This window comes from Astyanax mexicanus, chromosome 16 (assembly GCF_023375975.1).
Source record: "Astyanax mexicanus isolate ESR-SI-001 chromosome 16, AstMex3_surface, whole genome shotgun sequence".
Classification (NCBI taxonomy): Eukaryota; Metazoa; Chordata; class Actinopteri; order Characiformes; family Acestrorhamphidae; genus Astyanax; species Astyanax mexicanus.
Genome location: NC_064423.1, coordinates 19,596,337 through 19,614,685, shown reverse-complemented (window position 1 = coordinate 19,614,685; position 18,349 = coordinate 19,596,337). Strand labels below are relative to the sequence as shown.

At 36.7% G+C, this 18,349-nt stretch overlaps 2 protein-coding genes across 2 annotated transcripts; one reads left to right on the top strand and one right to left on the bottom strand.

Moving 5' to 3' along the window:
• Positions 1–556: 556 nt before the first annotated feature.
• On the bottom strand, positions 557–5,454 carry ddx49 (DEAD (Asp-Glu-Ala-Asp) box polypeptide 49). The gene is made up of 13 exons (XM_007233140.4): positions 5,065–5,454; positions 4,235–4,358; positions 3,997–4,082; positions 3,705–3,826; positions 3,396–3,583; positions 2,320–2,460; positions 2,140–2,215; positions 1,950–2,026; positions 1,745–1,842; positions 1,584–1,658; positions 1,198–1,286; positions 1,031–1,102; positions 557–875 (listed from the first exon to the last, which is right to left on the bottom strand). The coding sequence occupies exons 1-13, from the start codon at positions 5,177–5,179 to the stop codon at positions 711–713; spliced, it is 1,428 nt and encodes a 475-aa protein (XP_007233202.2). The 5' UTR covers positions 5,180–5,454; the 3' UTR covers positions 557–710.
• A 1,762-nt stretch (positions 5,455–7,216) lies between these two features.
• On the top strand, positions 7,217–17,392 carry klhl26 (kelch-like family member 26). The gene is made up of 3 exons (XM_007233139.4): positions 7,217–7,659; positions 10,424–10,609; positions 10,983–17,392. The coding sequence occupies exons 1-3, from the start codon at positions 7,610–7,612 to the stop codon at positions 12,562–12,564; spliced, it is 1,818 nt and encodes a 605-aa protein (XP_007233201.3). The 5' UTR covers positions 7,217–7,609; the 3' UTR covers positions 12,565–17,392.
• Positions 17,393–18,349: the final 957 nt, after the last annotated feature.

Sequence of the window (18,349 nt, the reverse complement as noted above, 5' to 3'; positions counted from 1 at the left end):
ATGCAGCTCTGGAAAAATTAGCAGACCACTTCAGTTTCAGAATCAGTTTCTCTGATTTTGCAATTTATAGGGATATGTTAGAGCAAAATGAACATGATTGTTTTTCATATAAACTACGGACAACATTTCTCCCAAATTCGAAATAAAAATGTCAATTTTCGGTGAAATAACCCTGGTTTTAATCAGTTGTCTGGCATCTTGGCATGTTCTCCTCCACCAGTCATACACACAGCTTTTGGATAACTTTATTACCACTTCTGGTGCAAAAATTCAAGCAGTTCAGCTCGGCTTGTGATCATCTATTTTCCTCTGTTATATTCCAGCTATGTTCAATTAGGTAAAATCAAAGAACCTCGTAATGTACACTTTGTTTTGTATAAAAATCTACTCTTTTGTCATTATGCACCCATACATATATTTTTACCTCCCCTTTACATCACCCTTATCAGCTCTACCTACAATATCCAGGTAATTTAGGCAATGGCTGTGCTTTCTTGCAGAATCTCGTCAAGGTGTGGAAAGGAAACTAAAATAATTTCTAATTCACACTACATCCTTTTAATTAATGGCAATTTATTGTGTCAACAAGTAAACATTTACAAAATGTTAATTAAAAAATACATTTAATACAAATTAAACCTTTGCAAAAAATGATCCATTTATTCACATATGCACAAAAATGTACAGCGGTCAATGCTAAACATGCAGATTTATGACTGTCTGGGAAGTGTGGCTTTGGTTTTCTTTCCTTTCTTTTTAACAAGCTTTCCTTTCTTCTTCTGATGAATAATTTCCTGAATTCTCCCCTTTCCTTCTGCTTTTCCCTTTTTTCTTTTAGCAAGTTCATTTTTTCTCTTCTCTTCAAAGTCAGGATCCTGCGGAAAAAAACCCACAAAAACAGCATTAAAAACGAAAGCATTTGCTGACAACCTGTTTTCACATTATTATACCATATAGTGTGGAAATATCAGCTCTTTGTTCACAAAACGGTATCCTTCCATTTCACTAACAGTAGTTAGAGCCTACTTACTTTCCCTTCTAGGATCATTTTCTTCTTTTTGTTTATTTCCTTTTTCTCCCCAAAGTCTGTTGACTCCAATTTCTGCAAACAACAAATAAATACAGCTTTAACATTTATTCATCATTGATTTGACTCACATGTGTAAAAAAAGAAAAAAGAAAAGAAAAATAACATACAATTTCACACTGTCGTCGCGTCACATTCACTTGGGTAAGGATCTTTAGCACCTCCTTCTCTTCCACTGGGTACTCCTTTAGCTTGGTCTCTAAAAAAAAGAAAAGCAGATATCCACATGCAGGTGTCAAAAATATATAGAGCATCTGCACTTTGTAGTCCCTATTTCAAAACATTTAAATAACTAAAACTCTATGCAAAGGCTGTGCATAAATGCTTTTCTGTAATAGCTTAAAAAAAGGATCGCTACTATGTGTCCAAATTTGCTAAATACTTTACTTTTAAATACTCAGCAGAGATTGGCTTTACTTAGTATGTCTATGTAATACTGATTCATATGAAAATAATTGAACAGACAAAAAACGTATTGCTTTAACTGTGCACTTACGGATCTGCTCCTCAATAGCATTGACCAGATGAATGTCATACTGTGTGACCAGTGTAATTGAAACACCATTTCTTCCTGAAATCCAAAATACATCAATTAAGGACTGCTTTTTAATGCAAAACCAAACATTGGACTAATCCTGGAGGAAAAAACATACACACCGGCACGGGCAGTCCTGCCCACTCTATGAATGTAGATTTTAGGCAGTCCTGGAGTATTATGATTAATGACAACCTGCACTGTAGGAATATCCAGACCCCTGAAAAAAATAATTAAACAAACACAGTTTTATTGACATTTTAGATATATTATCGATAAGTTAATTAAAAACAGACAAATTTAATAGCACTCAGGGTCAAAAAGTACCTGGCAGCAACATCTGTGGCTATCAGGATCTTGAAAACATTGGACTTGAACTTGGCAAGGTTTGCAAATCGTTGTCTCTAAATAATACAAAAGTACCAATGACTTAAATACATTCATATAAAAACATTAATATTAAACATACTATAAATATCCTTATTAGTGTATAATACAATGCATATATCTGCTATACCTGTTTCATCATGGAATGCAGGGAGATTGCGGGAAATTTAAATTCACGAAGCATCATTGTAAGAATTTGGCAATTTCTAAAAAGGAAAAAAATCAATAAAATCTCAAATTAAATTAAATACTTGCAGTTTGCAAAACCTTCAGTTTTAAATACCCATACATATTAAATAGGAGAACTTACTTGCATGTGTTGGTGAAAATCATGACTGACCAGTCATCATGTTCATCTTGGATTTTCTGAATAAGATGCACCAAGTAAGCATCTTTGACTTTCTCAGGTGTAAGGATGTATCTTTGATCAAGCTCATCCACTGTTCGGACCCTAGAGAGAGAAATGCATAAATAATATTTGTATCAATTTATGCTCGTTGGAAATGTAACTACTGACAGAAGTTAAAGTAGCAATAAACGAGAATTTGTATTTCTTGTTTCTGGAATCCACCTAAAGTCAGAAAGTGTATTCTGCACTTTAAGCTGCCTCTCATGCCATATTTCCTTATTTGTTCTTTGAAAACATATGGAACAGAGCAATACCACTTATTACATAGGTACTGCAGCATTACACAACTGTCACAAATATTGTCCTGCCCACTGCACCATAATTACATAATGCAGAAACCACTGTGGCAAGCCCAGGGTGGCAGTGAGGCAGACACTATTCTCACTACTACAGGCATTAGTATTACAGCTTATTTTCAGGTAACAAATGATACATAACACTACCTAAACTGTGTTTTCTAGACAAATATTTGGTTGAACATGAGGGATATTATAGAAAACAATTTGAAATGATACAGTATGTTTATATTATATACAATCAAGTAAAATTATATATGTTAGATATTTCCACTACCAGATCAGGAGAATCTCTCGCTATCTTTAAGAGACTCCTGAAGACAGAGCTCTTCAAAGAGCACTTACTCTCCTAACACCTCTAACAAACTAACTACTTCTAACCCCATTTCCTTCTTCCCCTCCTTCACTTCTCTATCCCTTTATTTCCCTTCGACCTCCTTTAAGCCCTATCTAAAAATGGGTTATCTAAATTCCTATTACTTTTGTACTTCATTATTGTAAGTCGCTTTGGACAAAAGCGTCTGCCAAATGAAATGTAATGTAATGTAATGTAATATTTAAATATCTAAGCATTAATTACAGAAATCTTTGAATTTAGGTTTATATTTCCTTTGGCAGGAAGCATTCTAACAACATTAGAAGAAAATTCTCCTGATTAACTTTGTGAATGTGATTCCTTACTCTGACTTGTTCTCCCAGAAGAAAGGCTCATTCATAGCAATGGTTTTTAGCTCCTGCAGTGTGTCCGTTAGTGTGGCGCTGAACAACAGCGTTTGCCGTTTTGCTGGCACAACACTGATAATAACTTCCAGGTCCTTGGTGAAGTCTGTGCATCCCTGCTCAAGCAAACGATCTGCTTCATCCAAGATCTTAAGAAAGATGTTTTAACAACAAATCAATAAACACATATTTTCATTTACATGGAACAATTGCCACATTCCATTTTTAATAGAAAAACTGCACAAATGCATTCATGAGTGTGGATCTTACCAAAAATTTGATTCTCTTCATGTTGAATGTGTCAGAACTCCGAATGTGATCTGCTAATCTCCCCGGAGTGGCAACAACAATGTGTGGCTTTTTAGACAGCTCCAGACCCTGGGCCACCATGTCTTTTGGGGGGGGAAAAAAAAGTCTTTCTTACAAACTCTTTCAAAATTATTACAAAATACATTAATAAGGACAATAAATAGATACAACAGGGCTTTAATTTTATTTCCCAGCTAACTGTGGTAGCTTTATTATTTTCAATGTCATGCATTATTTCAATATGCAGTCATACCCATTCCCCCAACTATGATGCAGTCTCTCAAACCCAGTGGTTTCCCTAGTGCCCGGAACTGTTCAGCTATCTGGTAGGCCAGTTCCCTAAAGAGAAGAGAAGAAGAGAAGAAAGAGAAGAAAAACACATATAGCATAAGCACATATAATCAATATGCAATAATTATAGTCATGTAATATTCCTGTTTTTCCATTCTTATTAAAAACTCTCTCTAAAAGCTTGTATAGCGGCAGCCAACCTTGTGGGTGTCAACACCAAGCAGAAGATTCCATAGGGATCCTCCGCCAGTTTCTGAAGCACTGGTAAAACAAAAGCTGCCGTTTTGCCGCTTCCAGTTTTCGCACAGCCCATACAATCCCGACCTGCAGAAAACAGAAACAAAGTTACTATGGCCCTTTAATAATATTGTGGTCCTTTAAAAACAGTGGCAATTAAGCAACTCTGATTACTCAGTAACTGTATATATGATTTACAAAGTAGTGGCCATAAAACGTTTTCAGTTTGTCAGTGAATCAGGGCATTTCAGCCAAATATTGACCACATAAAGGGTTTTGATCAGAGCTATTTAAACCCTGCTTGCACCTTGCGAAGTGAATGACCGCATCAAGTATTTAAAAGAAAAGGCCAGTAAAGCATGTTAACATAAAGATATTGCAAAGGTTTTGATAAACAGGATAGTCAAGATTGTCTAGTAGTACAGTTAAATGTATTGTCATTTGTATGGAGTCACGGTCACATAAAAACCTTCTACAAATTAGCTACTTTACAAGAAAAAGGGAACTTTAATCCCAAAAAGACGTCAGCCCGAGTTTATCGTCACACACCAAACAAACCAATGGCAGTATAAGCAGTTTTGCATTGGCAAAGAGAATGTGGACATTTTTTGTGGACAAATTCCTCCCCATACTCAGCTTACAAATGTGGCACATTTAAAGAAAAATTAACAGGCTTTCCAACGGTCTAATATTTATTGTCAAGGAGCATTGTTACAAGTAAATAATCTACCAAACACAGATTTCCTGACTTTGTGTGGAGTATTTATTTAGTTGAATCGTTGACTGGTCCTACCTGCTAGAATGGCCGGTACGCAGCTCTGCTGGACGGGAGTCGGCCGGGTGATGCCCATTTGTTTACACTGCTGGATCAGCCAGTCGGACAGGCCGAGCGCCGCGAAAGCCTCCATTACTGATTTAACTTTAATCGAATCGGATTATAACCCCACCCTACACACGCAGTCCGAATCCGACTTGCTTTCAACCGCGCTGTTTTTCTGTATTTACAGCGCGAGACAGGAGAAACCGAGACCCGCGTGCAGCCTTCAGCCGGGCGCGTGGACAGACTACGTCATCGAACTGCGTCTCGAGACGGGGCTCGGTGGGCGGCTCACGCTAAAGGGGCTGCGCAGGTTAAAATAACCAGGGGTTTCCAGACTGAACGCAGCCTGGAATGACCTGTGATTATACTGTACACTTTAGACACATTTAACATGTTAGTGCACGTCCCTCTAGACTGCGTTTTAATCTTATATTTAAAACGTTCTTAGGCTATATCTGACCAGCGTCCACGCAACGCGAACGCCCCCAACGCTTTACGACATTACGTAACTTAGCGTAATGTGAGAATCTCTAATAAAGAGGAGAGAATACCCACTTTATAATAATTTCCTGATTTTTTACCACTATGGGGCGCTCTCGGGTGAGTCCAAAATGAATGGGTTCTTATGGAGCAAAATCAGTGTTTTTATATGTTTGCTTATTTTAATACAAAAACAAATCTAATGTCTTCAACACAGAACAATATCAGATGTTTCAGCAATAAATACATCACTTTAAAAGCTTTTAAACTCCAGTTATAAACCTTTTAAACTCAGTGCACTGGTTGTTACTTTCATCCAGCATGCATTAAGCTATAAAGTGCTAGAGACACAGATTTAAGTAAAAGTAAAAGTGCGTAGAAGTTGAAGAATTCTTTTTAAGTAAAAACTTAAGTGGAAGTTCAAGATCGCTTGATTCGTTCTATGATGAGGAGCTTCATCAAACCCGGTGACAGTGCCATCATCTACCGCTCTGGCTGTGATAATGTGGCTTTCAAAACATTTTTGCACTTTTTGCAGCACATAAAAAATGTATCGGAGTATGTACTGAAATATGTAGTGAAGTAAAAATTGAAGAAGGAGAAAGCAATACTCCAGTAGAATCGAGATACAGCATTTTAGTACCTAAGGACAGTAATGAAGATGTTCTCACTCAGAACTTTGGTGAAAAACAAAATCATAAAGGTGCGTTTTCTTTGATTGTTTAGCAAAATACTGTTTAATGGTTTGTAAAATTAAAAGAATATGCAGAATAAGTGGTTCATTTATCATTTTAATTTGTTTAGCTCCATTACCCTTATTCATTGTGGACTCACTTTTGGGCTCCCTCTAGAGGTTGTGCAGTCATTGTTTGTTTTTTATATTACTGTGGAGATAAGGGAGTGTTCAGGCTCTCCATAACCCGGTGTTCTATCGAGTTGTGCCACCTATCGATATGTGCTACTTAGCGGCTCTGTGCATGCGCAAAACTTACCTTTTTACTGTGTGTGTGTTTTTTACAGCGGTGGGTAACCCAGGTGCAGAAAGTAAAAATCCAACACAGGGTTTTGTACCAACAGGCTGGGCGGCTCTGCAGTTAGTACAATAACCCTGGGTTTGGATTTTTACTTCCTGGACTTGGGTTACCCACCTATAGTTTTTCCTGATAATTTTTTTCCCGGGTGCATTGAACAATCTGGACTCTCAGTCATCGTTTGCTTGAGTGTTACAACCGTGTAAAAATAATAAAAAAAATATATATAGTGTTTTTTTAATTACATATATTGCCTTAACGTTGTCCTGATGTAGCGGTCTAGGCTATTTAAATATCATGCCGACACTTCTACTGTATGCGGCATGTTCTAATAAATTGTATTTTTACAGTAACATACACTAGGGTGGCACGGTTTAACAGGGTGTGTAAATCTGTGGAGAGCATAAATCGCTGTTTAATTGTACAATTGTAATTAAAAAACTATTTTGTAAAATTATCATTATTGTATTTATTATTATAATTATAATTATAATTCATTTGCACTGTTTGCAATGGCATATTTTTTTAATGCAAAAAAATGTATTACAAAAAAATCACGACAAATAATTAATAACTGAAGGTCAGCGCATGCGCAGTGCCTTTAGGAAGCACGTATCGCTGGGTAGCGTTACTCGACGAAACACCTGGCGCTGGTATAGTTCAGTTTAGACTGAGGGAGGATAAATGGCAGGTGAGGTGTTTGCTGGAGGAGGAAGAGGAGAAGCTGTTTAACTTCTATTCTAGTGTGTTGTGTAGCGTTAGGTGGATGAGTAGCTACATTTCGTGCTGTGTTTTTAATTATGAGCGGGCTCGTGTCTGACTGTCAGTCAGCCCAGCAGTCGGAATGTGAGCGTCTGTCTCCCCGGTCGTTTGTGAAGAGCTGCGGGAGGACTGTGGGGTACGGCCGCTGCTGCTGCTGCTGTAATATGAGGACTGACTGGCCCTGTGTAATCAGGGGACAGTCAGCCCACGCATGATGCCCCTCATCCTGAGTGCCGTGACCGAAGATGGCGGAGTTGGATGGTGGGGAATTCTCTGCGAGTCGTTCACAGAGCAGGTGAGATCAGGAGCCCCTCAGGCGGACTGGAACCGCTGGCTGTGTCCAGTTAAGGTCACTGCTCTTCAGCTATAGCTGAATTGGTTATCTGCTCTGGAGTTCAGATTTTCATACTCTGTTTTGGTGTTCGAAAGTTGTTAGGTTAACTAGGTTAAGTAAGCTGACAGCTAAAAACAAACATAAATAACAGTAAGAGTAGCAGTAACAGTGAAATATTGCATTAACATTAGCTACATGTGAGGATGACTATGAAAGAGCAGTTCTGCACTGTAACCAAATGGACAAAGTTACATAGTTACATAGCTAAGCTAGTTAACTAGGTTTGATGCTCTGTTAGTTATCTAGCAACAATTTCCCAACCCAGGATAAATCATTGGTTAACTAAAACACTTAACCTTAACTAATATGCTAGCAAGCAAGTTTTCTTATTAAATCAGTTAATCAATCAGTTAACCTTTATTTAAACTGAGGTTAAACTCATGTGCAATGTAGGCGAGTCAATACATAGAGTAGGGGTCGCCAGAGAACAAAAACAAAACACCCTGTTTTTTTTTTTTTTTTAATATATTTTGTTTAATACATTTTATAAAATATTATAAAACAAGAAACAACATAAAATAAAAATAAAAGTTTAAGAGTAGAAATGATAAAAAACTAAAAATGATACACCACAAGGCAACAACAGATAAATAAATAGCACTAACTTAACACAAATACAGTAAAATATACAACTCTGAAAAAAATTGAGACCACTTCAGTTTCTGAATATTTTTTTTCTGATTTTGCTAATTATAGGTATATGTTTGAGTAAAATATACACTGTTGTTTTATTCTATAATTTACGGACAACATTTTTCCCAAATTCCAAATAAAATATTGTCATTTAGAGCATTTATTTGCAGAAAATTAGAAATGGCTGAAATACACAAAAAGATGCAAAAGTTCATGTTCATAAAGTTTTAAGAGAAATCAATATTTGGTTAAATAACCCTGGTTTTCAATTTGGTAAAATCAAAGAAACTCTTCATTTTTAAGTGGCTCTTATTTTTTTCAGAGCTGTATATATAAACAACTAAAAACAAAAGAAAAAAACAAAAAGAACCATAAAGGAAAGGTAGGACTGGAAGGTTAATCAAATTAATTTAATTAATTTAATTATTTTCAATTTGAATGTCATTTTCAAAACAGGATAATTGAGATATGAGTTATTTCTGTCAGAAACCCTGTTTAATATAAAAGCTAAAAAATAATAATATTAATGAAATGTAAAGGCAGCAATAGCTTGTGCATCACTTTGAAGGGTGCTGTCTGTTTGCAAAACAAAACTGAAGTTATGTAAGAACTAAACATTTAGTTCTTATTAAACATTAGTATTCATGCGTCGCTCATATATTTGAAAAATATTGAGGTTTTTAATTGTTTATTTTTTTACAATTTCGCCCAGACCTAAAAAAAAAAAAAAAAAGTAAAAAGGAACAGCTGATTTATACCAAAATAACAAAAGTTAACTAAAAATTAAATTAGGCCAAAAACAAAGATGACAAAAATATATAAAAATAACAAATACAACTAAATTCAGCTAAAATAGTGGCAGGCTATTCGAAGGTGGATAAATAGTAGGAGTTTAAAATGCAGATATACCCAGTTCATTAAAAGCTCTTGGTACCTAGAAGGTACCAAGATCCAGTCACTGAAGCGAGGCTGGCAAGTTGTGTTTCAGTATAATGCAGTATAATTTAGACAAGATATGTATAAAAGTTTACTTCTTAATACAGAGCTCTGTTATATAGGTCGATGATAGTTGGATTGGGCTAAGCAGTATACAATTATTAGATGTGGCAGTATGGCAAAATAAATATTGCCGTAACTTCGGTTTTTACAAGCATTAAAAAACTGTCACAGAGATTTTTATCCAGTATTTGACTTGGACATTGTTGCAATTAAACAGAACAAATTGTTGCCTTTTTATAATTAAAAACACACAGTAGATCAGTGTTTATAATATCCATGATAAATTCACTAAGCGTATTGTATTGTATTGTGATGATATTGTATATTTTTCTGACCCCCACCAATCAATACAGTACTGGACCTTTTCAAGAACTGATATGCACTCACACACCCAGTACCTGAACTACTCCGTATACTTGCACTGTAATACCCACTTTAAATCCCCCATCACAGTGACCTTTAAAGAACTGTATGCACTCGTTCACTTTTAACAGTCTTAAGCTTTTATACCTCTATATTTGCACTAATATTTATACTGGTACTGTCATTCTCTGTTTAATCCCTACTCATACCTAACTAGTACACTCTTTTGCACATCTTGTGTCTCTTGTCTCAGGTATGCTGGGGCGGAATTTACCACCCCTCAAACCATCTGCTCCATAGAGTCTTTTTCTGTTGAGAGTAGTACTTTCCTTCAGGAAATTTGATGATATTGTATCTGTATCAGCAATAAGTGCAATTTAAAGTAGCAAGAGTCTTCATTAGAAGGGGTGTCCTCAAACATTTGGACATGTAGTGTAGCTTATTTCTTTGATAAATTATTGACTGTGGATGAATAATTAAAAGCAGAAGTGCAGTTACCAGTATCACGCTGGCTAGCGCTTAGAAACTGAGAACTGTTGCTGGGGAATTGTAGTACACCAGACCACTGAGATGGATTTCTGAAGTTTCATGGATTACATAACCAGAGATTATTATGAGTCGGGAGTGGTAAGAGATAAAATACTCATGTAAACTGATTCCTTTTTTTCAGCATGGCTAACAATAAGAACAGCTCCCTCCGCTGCACATTCTCAGCCCCTAGTCACAGTAGCACTCTTCTGAAGGGGTTATCTGCTTTAAGAGAGCAAGGCCAGTTGCTGGACGTGGTGCTCGCTATTAACGAAGAACGCTTCCAGGTTCATAAAGCCGTTCTGGCCTCCTGCAGTGACTACTTTAGGTAAGATGATACTTTAAAATGCTTCTGGTGAAATAATACTTTTTATTAGAGCATATGAATATGAGTATTGCCAGAGACGACTTAATGCTTGTTTGGAGTGTATGAAGGTAGGCATTTGTTCCTGAAACCTAATATACCTCAATCAATAATTCAAGCAATTATCGCTCTAGTGCTTCCTTTCCAGTTAATAGGTTGTTTAGCATTGCTGCATTTAATGGTTTGAGTTGTTGATTCAAGTGGAAACAGAATCTCAGCTCTAAACATATTTGGTCTAATTGGTGAGCGCAATGTTTTCCACTGCTCTAGTACAATTATAGTGACATACACTTTTATGTTTTCCTGAGTGCTTATGTTAATCATCCATCTCTTACAGAGCTATGTTCACTGGCGGCATGAAGGAATCAAACCAGGACACTATTGAGCTAAAGGGCTTGTCAGCTCGTGGACTGAAGCACATCATCGATTTTGCCTACAGCTCCGAAGTCACTTTAGACTTGGACTGCATTCAGGATGTTCTTGGTGCAGCTGTCTTCCTCCAAATGGTGCCAGTGGTGGAGCTTTGTGAGGAATTCCTCAAGTCCGCCATGAGTGTGGAGACATGCCTCAACATTGGCCAGATGGCCACTACCTTCAGCCTGTCCTCCTTGAAGGAATCTGTGGATGCCTTCACTTTTCGCCACTTCCTGCAGATCGCTGAAGAGGAGGACTTCCTTCACATACCCATGGAACGCTTGGTGTTCTTCCTGCAGAGCAATAAGCTGAAGAACTGCAGCGAAATTGACTTGTTCCGCGCAGCCATCCGTTGGCTGCAGTATGACGAGTCTCGCCGGGCCGGGGCCAGCCAGGTGCTCCGTCACATCCGCTTTCCTCTCATGCGTTCCTCAGAACTCGTAGACAGTGTCCAGACGGTGGACATAATGGTAGAAGATGTACTGTGCAGGCAGTACCTTCTTGAAGCTTTCAACTATCAAATCCTTCCCTTCCGACAACACGAGATGCAGTCTCCTCGCACCATCATCCGCTCAGACGTCATCTCACTTATCACTTTTGGTGGGACACCTTACACTGACAATGATCGTACTGTGAGCAGTAAAGTATATTATCTCCCTGACTGCGCAGCACGGCAGTTCAAGGAGCTTACCGAGATGGAATCTGGCTGCAGCCATGCTTGTGTGTCAGTTCTGGACAATTTTGTTTATGTGGTGGGCGGTCAGCACCTGCAGTACCGTAGTGGCGAAGGTGCGGTGGACATTTGCTTCCGATATGATCCCCACTTGAACCAGTGGTTGCGCATCCAACCCATGCAGGAGAGCCGCATCCAGTTCCAGCTCAACGTTCTGCAGGGTCGACTGTACGCCACAGGGGGGCGCAACAGATCCGGTAGCTTATCTTCTGTAGAATGCTACTGTCCCAAAAAAAATGAATGGACTTATGTTGATTCGCTAAAGAGAAGGATATGGGGTCACGCAGGGACACCCTGTGGAGAGAAACTCTACGTCTCTGGTGGATACGGAGTTTCTGTGGAGGACAAAAAGACCCTTCACTGCTACGACCCGGTCACAGACCAGTGGGACTTTAAGTGCCCCATGAATGAACCACGGGTGCTGCATGCTATGATCAGTGTAAATGAACGTGTGTACGCTTTGGGAGGCAGGATGGACCATGTGGACCGCTGCTTCGATGTGTTGGCGGTAGAGTATTACATTCCAGAGACAGATCAATGGACGACAGTCAGTCCAATGCGTGCAGGCCAGTCTGAGGCTGGCTGTTGCTTATTGGACCGAAAGATCTATGTTGTTGGAGGGTACAACTGGCATCTAAATAATGTCACAAGCATTGTCCAGGTCTATAACACTGAGACAGACGAATGGGAGAGGGATCTACACTTTCCAGAGTCCTTCGCAGGCATCGCTAGTACTCCCATCATACTGCCACAAACTGTCACTCAGCGATGAGTGTCTTGGTTTTAACATTTGCCCCCTTGCCCCATTTGTGTTTGTTTGATCTTCCTTAAAGGAATGGTCAGATTTTTTTTGTGGCACTTCTGTATCACATGGTAGTTGATCACCACAGACTTTACATCACAAAAAAAATGATTTAATTTTTTTGTCCCAACAAATAGGTATTCAGGGAATGTCTTACCTAATTAGTTTTTAGAATGTCTTATTAAGGTTATAAAACACTGGAACAACATGATAAAAAGCATGGTCAGTTACGTTCATGCTCTGTAAAGGGAACTTTAAAACTGTTAAAATGTAAGCAAAATCATTCAGATTGATTTGATGTTAAATTACATTTGTATACGTGTTTAAGAATCATTGAATCTGTAGTCATTGTAACTAAAAATCTGCCACAAATGCTGCAGAAAGAAGAGTTAGGGTAAATGCTGCTCATCTTTATTTATTTAAGTTGTTTAAGACGACCTTTGGTCATCTTGTCTTGGTTAGAGATATACTTGCTGTTAACTATGCATTGTCATACAGTATGCTTGATGGCTGCCTCATGTATCTTGCGTTCATTTACTGAGTCAGTTGTGCACACCATTAAAAATGAACACGACACATCCGTAAGGTGCAGTGCACGCACTCAGCAACATCAAAGGGGAGGAACATTTTGAAGAAAGTCTGCCTGCAACTGTGTGATGTATCCATGCAGCTGTGGCAGGTGGAAGATGAGTATGTGAACAGCAAGTATATCTAGCCTTATTCCTGCGTATTGTGAGTGTCTATTACACAGTGTTGTAATTATTCATATTTTCACATGTTTGTCTCAAGTGTAAAAAGATGAAACTTCCATGAATGACTCATCCAAAAATCCCATAATGCAGGATTTAATGTATGACAGTGCAGATAAAGGCAGGACACCTGTGAGTTGCATTATGACCCCCTAAAAGACATGCAACTATGCACCTCTTCCTAAAAAAACTTAAATGAGTAATGTATTGGATCAGACATGCTGGAATCTGAACTCTGTAGCAACTAGAGTCCTGTTTGCTGCATTGATGTCTCTAGTCTATTCCTAGGAACCCAACACTCTGCACATTTTACTTTTTCCCTTGCCTACTGGACTTGATTTTGCTCATCAGCTAATTAATCTAATTAATAAGCCCTTCACAAGCAGGGTCCGGTGCATCAGGCCAGTGAAATTACAAAATGTGCAGAACATGAGGTCACCAAGACTTCACAAGCCTCATTACCTCATTAGCGCTCCAGGGGTTGCTTATGTCTTCTATTCTTACATGTGCATTGAAGGGGAAGTTCAAATGTTCACAAGTTCTCCTCACCTTTTCCTAAAATTGACCCAACATACTGTACCTAATCAAGACATTTGCCTGCTTTACATACTTTTGTCGATTTTTGTCCATCATACATAAAACAGTAGCTGTACAATGTCAAGATAAACTACACAACTTCAGTTTAAGGCAAATGATGATTAATACTAATTAAGGGGTTGAAGATAAAAAGGAATAAAAAAATCTTTTTATTCACCAATGTTTTCTAATCCTTCAAATTTGGGTTCACTTTATTTATCTGCTGAACAGCAGATGTTTTTACTGAAGCACAATTTAGAGCTTGATCAAAATTTTATTGTGTATGTATATGTGTGTAATCACACACACACACAGTGGCACGTAAAAGTCAAAATATCTGTTACTGTGAATAAGCAAGTGCAATATGGCCTACATACTTTATATAGTCCATCAAGATATTTGCCGCCATTCCTCTGTCATCTTGAGATTTTTACAGATGGCATGATGTTTGCTTCCAATATTTGCTGGTACTTATAACTTTTACCTCTAGCAGTAAAGTTTTCCGTGTGCCAGTGGCTGCAACATGATCCATCCACCCTTATGCTTAACAGTTGTATAGGTGTTCTTTAACACCTCACTTTTAACTTTACAAGTTCACAGGATCCAGAATAGATCAGACATGTCTAGTTGTTCTTTAGAAAAGGTCTGATACAATTTTTGTGGTAAGGACAAAGGAGAGTTTTTTTTCTTGCTGATGACTCTTTCATCAAGGTCATTATTGTGCAGGCATCGTGGCACAACATTGTACCACGACTCCAGAGTCTGCTAGACCTTTTTAAAGAGTAATTAGAGTCTTCCTTATCTCTAATGTTTCTTTTAACTGTCGTAACTTTATTACATTGCAAACTACATTAAAATACTTCCTACAATTTTTATAATGCACTGCTCAGCTTATTTGGAGGACCATCTATATGGTGATTGTTGTGATTGAAGGTTTAAGGAGTCAAATAATTAATAATATTTGTTCAACAAAGTTTGCATTTCATAGCCTTTCCTAACTATGATTGTGATAACACCATGGTCGAAACAAGCTAATTAGGGTCTGACACAAAATTGTCTTTGTGGGCTCAAACGTTCGCATTGTGATCCATTCCCTGTTTCGCTATAAAGTGGTACCAAGCAAAAATAATGCACAACTTTTGTTTAGAATTTTTTAAATAATGTTTCATATGTCTTTATTAGATCAGTTTATTTTCTGAACTATTCTCAGTAACAGAAAGTTTGACCAGGGGTGCCCAAATCATTGCATTCCATTGATGCACAATAATGTATTGCATATAAAGAAGTTTGACAAATTAATATTTCGAGAATTTAGCTGGGTTAAAGTACTTAATTATATCTCTTTTACAAAGTCAGCAAGCACATTACTCTTGATCCAAAATGCACTTTAACCGAATACAACGTAGCAAGATCCAAATATGGACTAAAGTGAGTGTGTTCACTGTGATTGCTTAGTGGAAAAGTACACTGGATTGACTGAAAGTCTGATATGATTTATATAGTATTACTGCAGAGTGACCTGGAAGAAAAAAAAAAAGACGTGGTCTTATATAAGTGTGCTGCCGTTCCCACAATGTAATTGTAAGACTGCATTGGCATGCTTTTCTCCCTATATATGAATGTATAAAGATCACCACAGTCTTAAACACAGCAGCATTCAGTCTTTACATTACATCACTGAATGCTGCTGGAGTGATGTGTGTGTTTTTTCTAGTTTTGGTTTGTGTTTTGTATAATTTTAGTTGTATAGTGTGATTCTGTGTGTAATGAACAAGCACATTATATGGTATGATATGTGTATTAAAATTAGCTGTGATAAAAAAAAATATATATATATATAATTTGTGTCCATGAAATGTAAACTATTGGTACTGTCAGCTCAGGACTTTTCTAGGACAGCAACATATTAACTCGCCTGCCTTTTTGTCATGCAACACAAAGGCAATCTCCGAATCCTCTAAATCTGGGTAGATTAAAACAAAGTAAACTTGACTAGCTTTTTGTATATATATATAATGCTAGTAACAATTGTTTTAGTCATCTTTTTACATTTATTTTCTGCCTCACACTAATATTAATTTAGCATCAGTAGATACATTTTAATCCAAAGATTTGTACAAAGGATTTAGCTCATGTTAGCTTTCAAAACAGAAATTATCTGTAGTATTAAGTGAATGTTATCCGTTTTAGGACGCAGAAAACAAACACATCTGGGGCAGAGGAGAAATGTGTGAAAGTGTATTGAGAAAGGGGTTTAGAACTACAGAACACTGCCACTTTCAAGCTCTTACACTGAGAGGTCCAAAAAAGTCTGCAGCCACTCTAGATGGAAAGTTCTCAAACAGTTTAGACAGCATCTCTCAACAATCAGCATTGTTGTAAAGAAAATAAACTTTTAAGGCAAAAAATGGAAACAAACGGAATTTCAAATAAATTAAAATATAGCTATTGATCTATCTTATGAAACAATATTTAATTTTAAAGGTCAGCCACTAGAATCCAATCTATATTATTTAAGAATTGATATTATTTTCAGCATATACCAATAAACCTTTTAGGTACAGAAATAAAAGCCAAGGTTTCATCTATGAACAATTTAATTAGCACTTAATGGAGGCTTAACTGAATATCTAAACATATAATAATTATTTATTCTGTGCGAAATCAAGAACCAATAAATTAGTTGGCTTATAATTTTGACTGAAGGCTGTTATGTGTGACCTATATTTTTATCTGTGTCCAAATGTACTCATCATAATGCAGAATGGCCCCACCCCAGTACTACAATAATTAATTTAGGAATAGGAAATAATTCTTTCAGTTTAGCAAATAAACATTTATTTCATGATTAGATGATTTATTGTACTTTTTTACAGCTGAAGTCTGGCTAACAGTTATGAGCATGTTAAAGAATAACATTTTTTGTTGTTGAAGATTGCGAGAAGAGCACTGATCTCCAAAAAAATGCTGTTAAATCTCAGGCATTGGTGCAAACAATTCTCAGTCATATTTTTTTTTTACCTCACATTAATTTACCTCACCTCAGACTTTTTCATTTTAAATTCTTCTTCAGAATTCCCTGCATACTATGAGATGTATTGTTGCAAATGCTTAAGCAAAAGGAATGTACTTAAAATCCACGTTAACAAGTGATTTTCATTTTTGTCAGTGTATAAATGCAATGTTATTGTGTTCATTATTAAAATAAATCATGTGTGTCAGGAGTCAGCATGTTATGTAACATCACATTTCTGCTTTGCTTTGATGTGTATCATGTTAAAAGCTGTAAAAGAGATCTACTATGCTTGTTAATTGTTCTATGATTCTGAATGTAATTGCCCTTGGTAGCACTTTTATGGCTCTTACCCATTTGTTATTGCTCACTTTCCATATGTGTGGTCCTTTTTACTCCTTTTCCACCCAGCTGACATATTGTACTAATACATAGTGTTGTGAATAAAAAAATAAATGGATATGTCTTTAGTCTCACCTCTGTGTAACACAAAGAATCACCTGCAGGCAGGCTATAAAATCCTGACAGGCAATCTTTTCTTTAGTCATCAATGGCTGGATGAGAAATGCATGTTTTTCTGCTGTTTCGAAAGAAATTAATATAGCCAGTAAAATTATTTGATTTAAGAGGTTCAAATGTAATTATTAATTTTAAATCAATTTCTTGCTAATGACAACAGATTGATCCATGGAAATATCAAACAGTATATTCTTAAATGTTGGAATATATTATAATAATAATAATAATAATAATAAATACAGACAATATATAAATATTTAATGTAAGTAAAGTTACAAGTCAGCATTTTTTTGTGTTTTAAAGCCTCTTTACTTTAAAACTACTTATACTTTAAATGGTTTTGAAACCAGTACTTTTACACTTTCACTTGAGTAGCCAAAAACCATGAGTTGATACACTCTAAAAAACAGAGGTACGATATGAGTACTTTTTTGTACTCGAAGGTACATTCTTTATAATTGTACCCTCAAAGGTACAATATTGGTCTTTACAGGGTCAGATTTGTTCCCTCTGAAGTACAAAGTCATTTCTAACAGCATTAAGTACAGATTTGTACCATTTAACCAGCCAAAAGGTACATTCAGAATTCTGCATCACTGTACTAATGAACAGTATATATTTAAATTGCACATTTTTTATTTGAAAGCCAGACAATTTTGTATCATCAAGTTTTTGAGCCATTTTTAGTTGATGACAATGTTTATAATCTTTATAATCTATACTGGCACAAAAACCATGGGTACAAAAAAGGACTTTCACTGAAAGGTACTTTTTTGAACCTTAATATAAGGTACAGCCCCAGCGACAAGCTTTGTACTCTTTTAAGTACAAATCTGTACTTATATTTCTTAGAGTGTACTTTAACTTCTACAGAAGTATATTTAAAGGCCAAAAAATG

What these genes read in the sequence shown, in the direction of transcription:
- ddx49 (XM_007233140.4), bottom strand. Translation starts at nt 5,179, where the DNA reads ATGGAGGCTTTCGCGGCGCTCGGCCTGTCCGACTGGCTGATCCAGCAG. An exon ending in TTGGTGTTGACACCCACAAG is followed by an intron (nt 4,083 to 4,234) that starts GTTGGCTGCCGC and finishes TCTTCTCTTTAG; the next exon opens with GGAACTGGCCTACCAGATAG. An exon ending in TTCTGGGAGAACAAGTCAGA is followed by an intron (nt 2,461 to 3,395) that starts GTAAGGAATCAC and finishes TTCTCTCTCTAG; the next exon opens with GGTCCGAACAGTGGATGAGC.
- klhl26 (XM_007233139.4), top strand. Translation starts at nt 7,610, where the DNA reads ATGGCGGAGTTGGATGGTGGGGAATTCTCTGCGAGTCGTTCACAGAGC. An exon ending in GCGAGTCGTTCACAGAGCAG is followed by an intron (nt 7,660 to 10,423) that starts GTGAGATCAGGA and finishes CCTTTTTTTCAG; the next exon opens with CATGGCTAACAATAAGAACA. An exon ending in TCCTGCAGTGACTACTTTAG is followed by an intron (nt 10,610 to 10,982) that starts GTAAGATGATAC and finishes CATCTCTTACAG; the next exon opens with AGCTATGTTCACTGGCGGCA.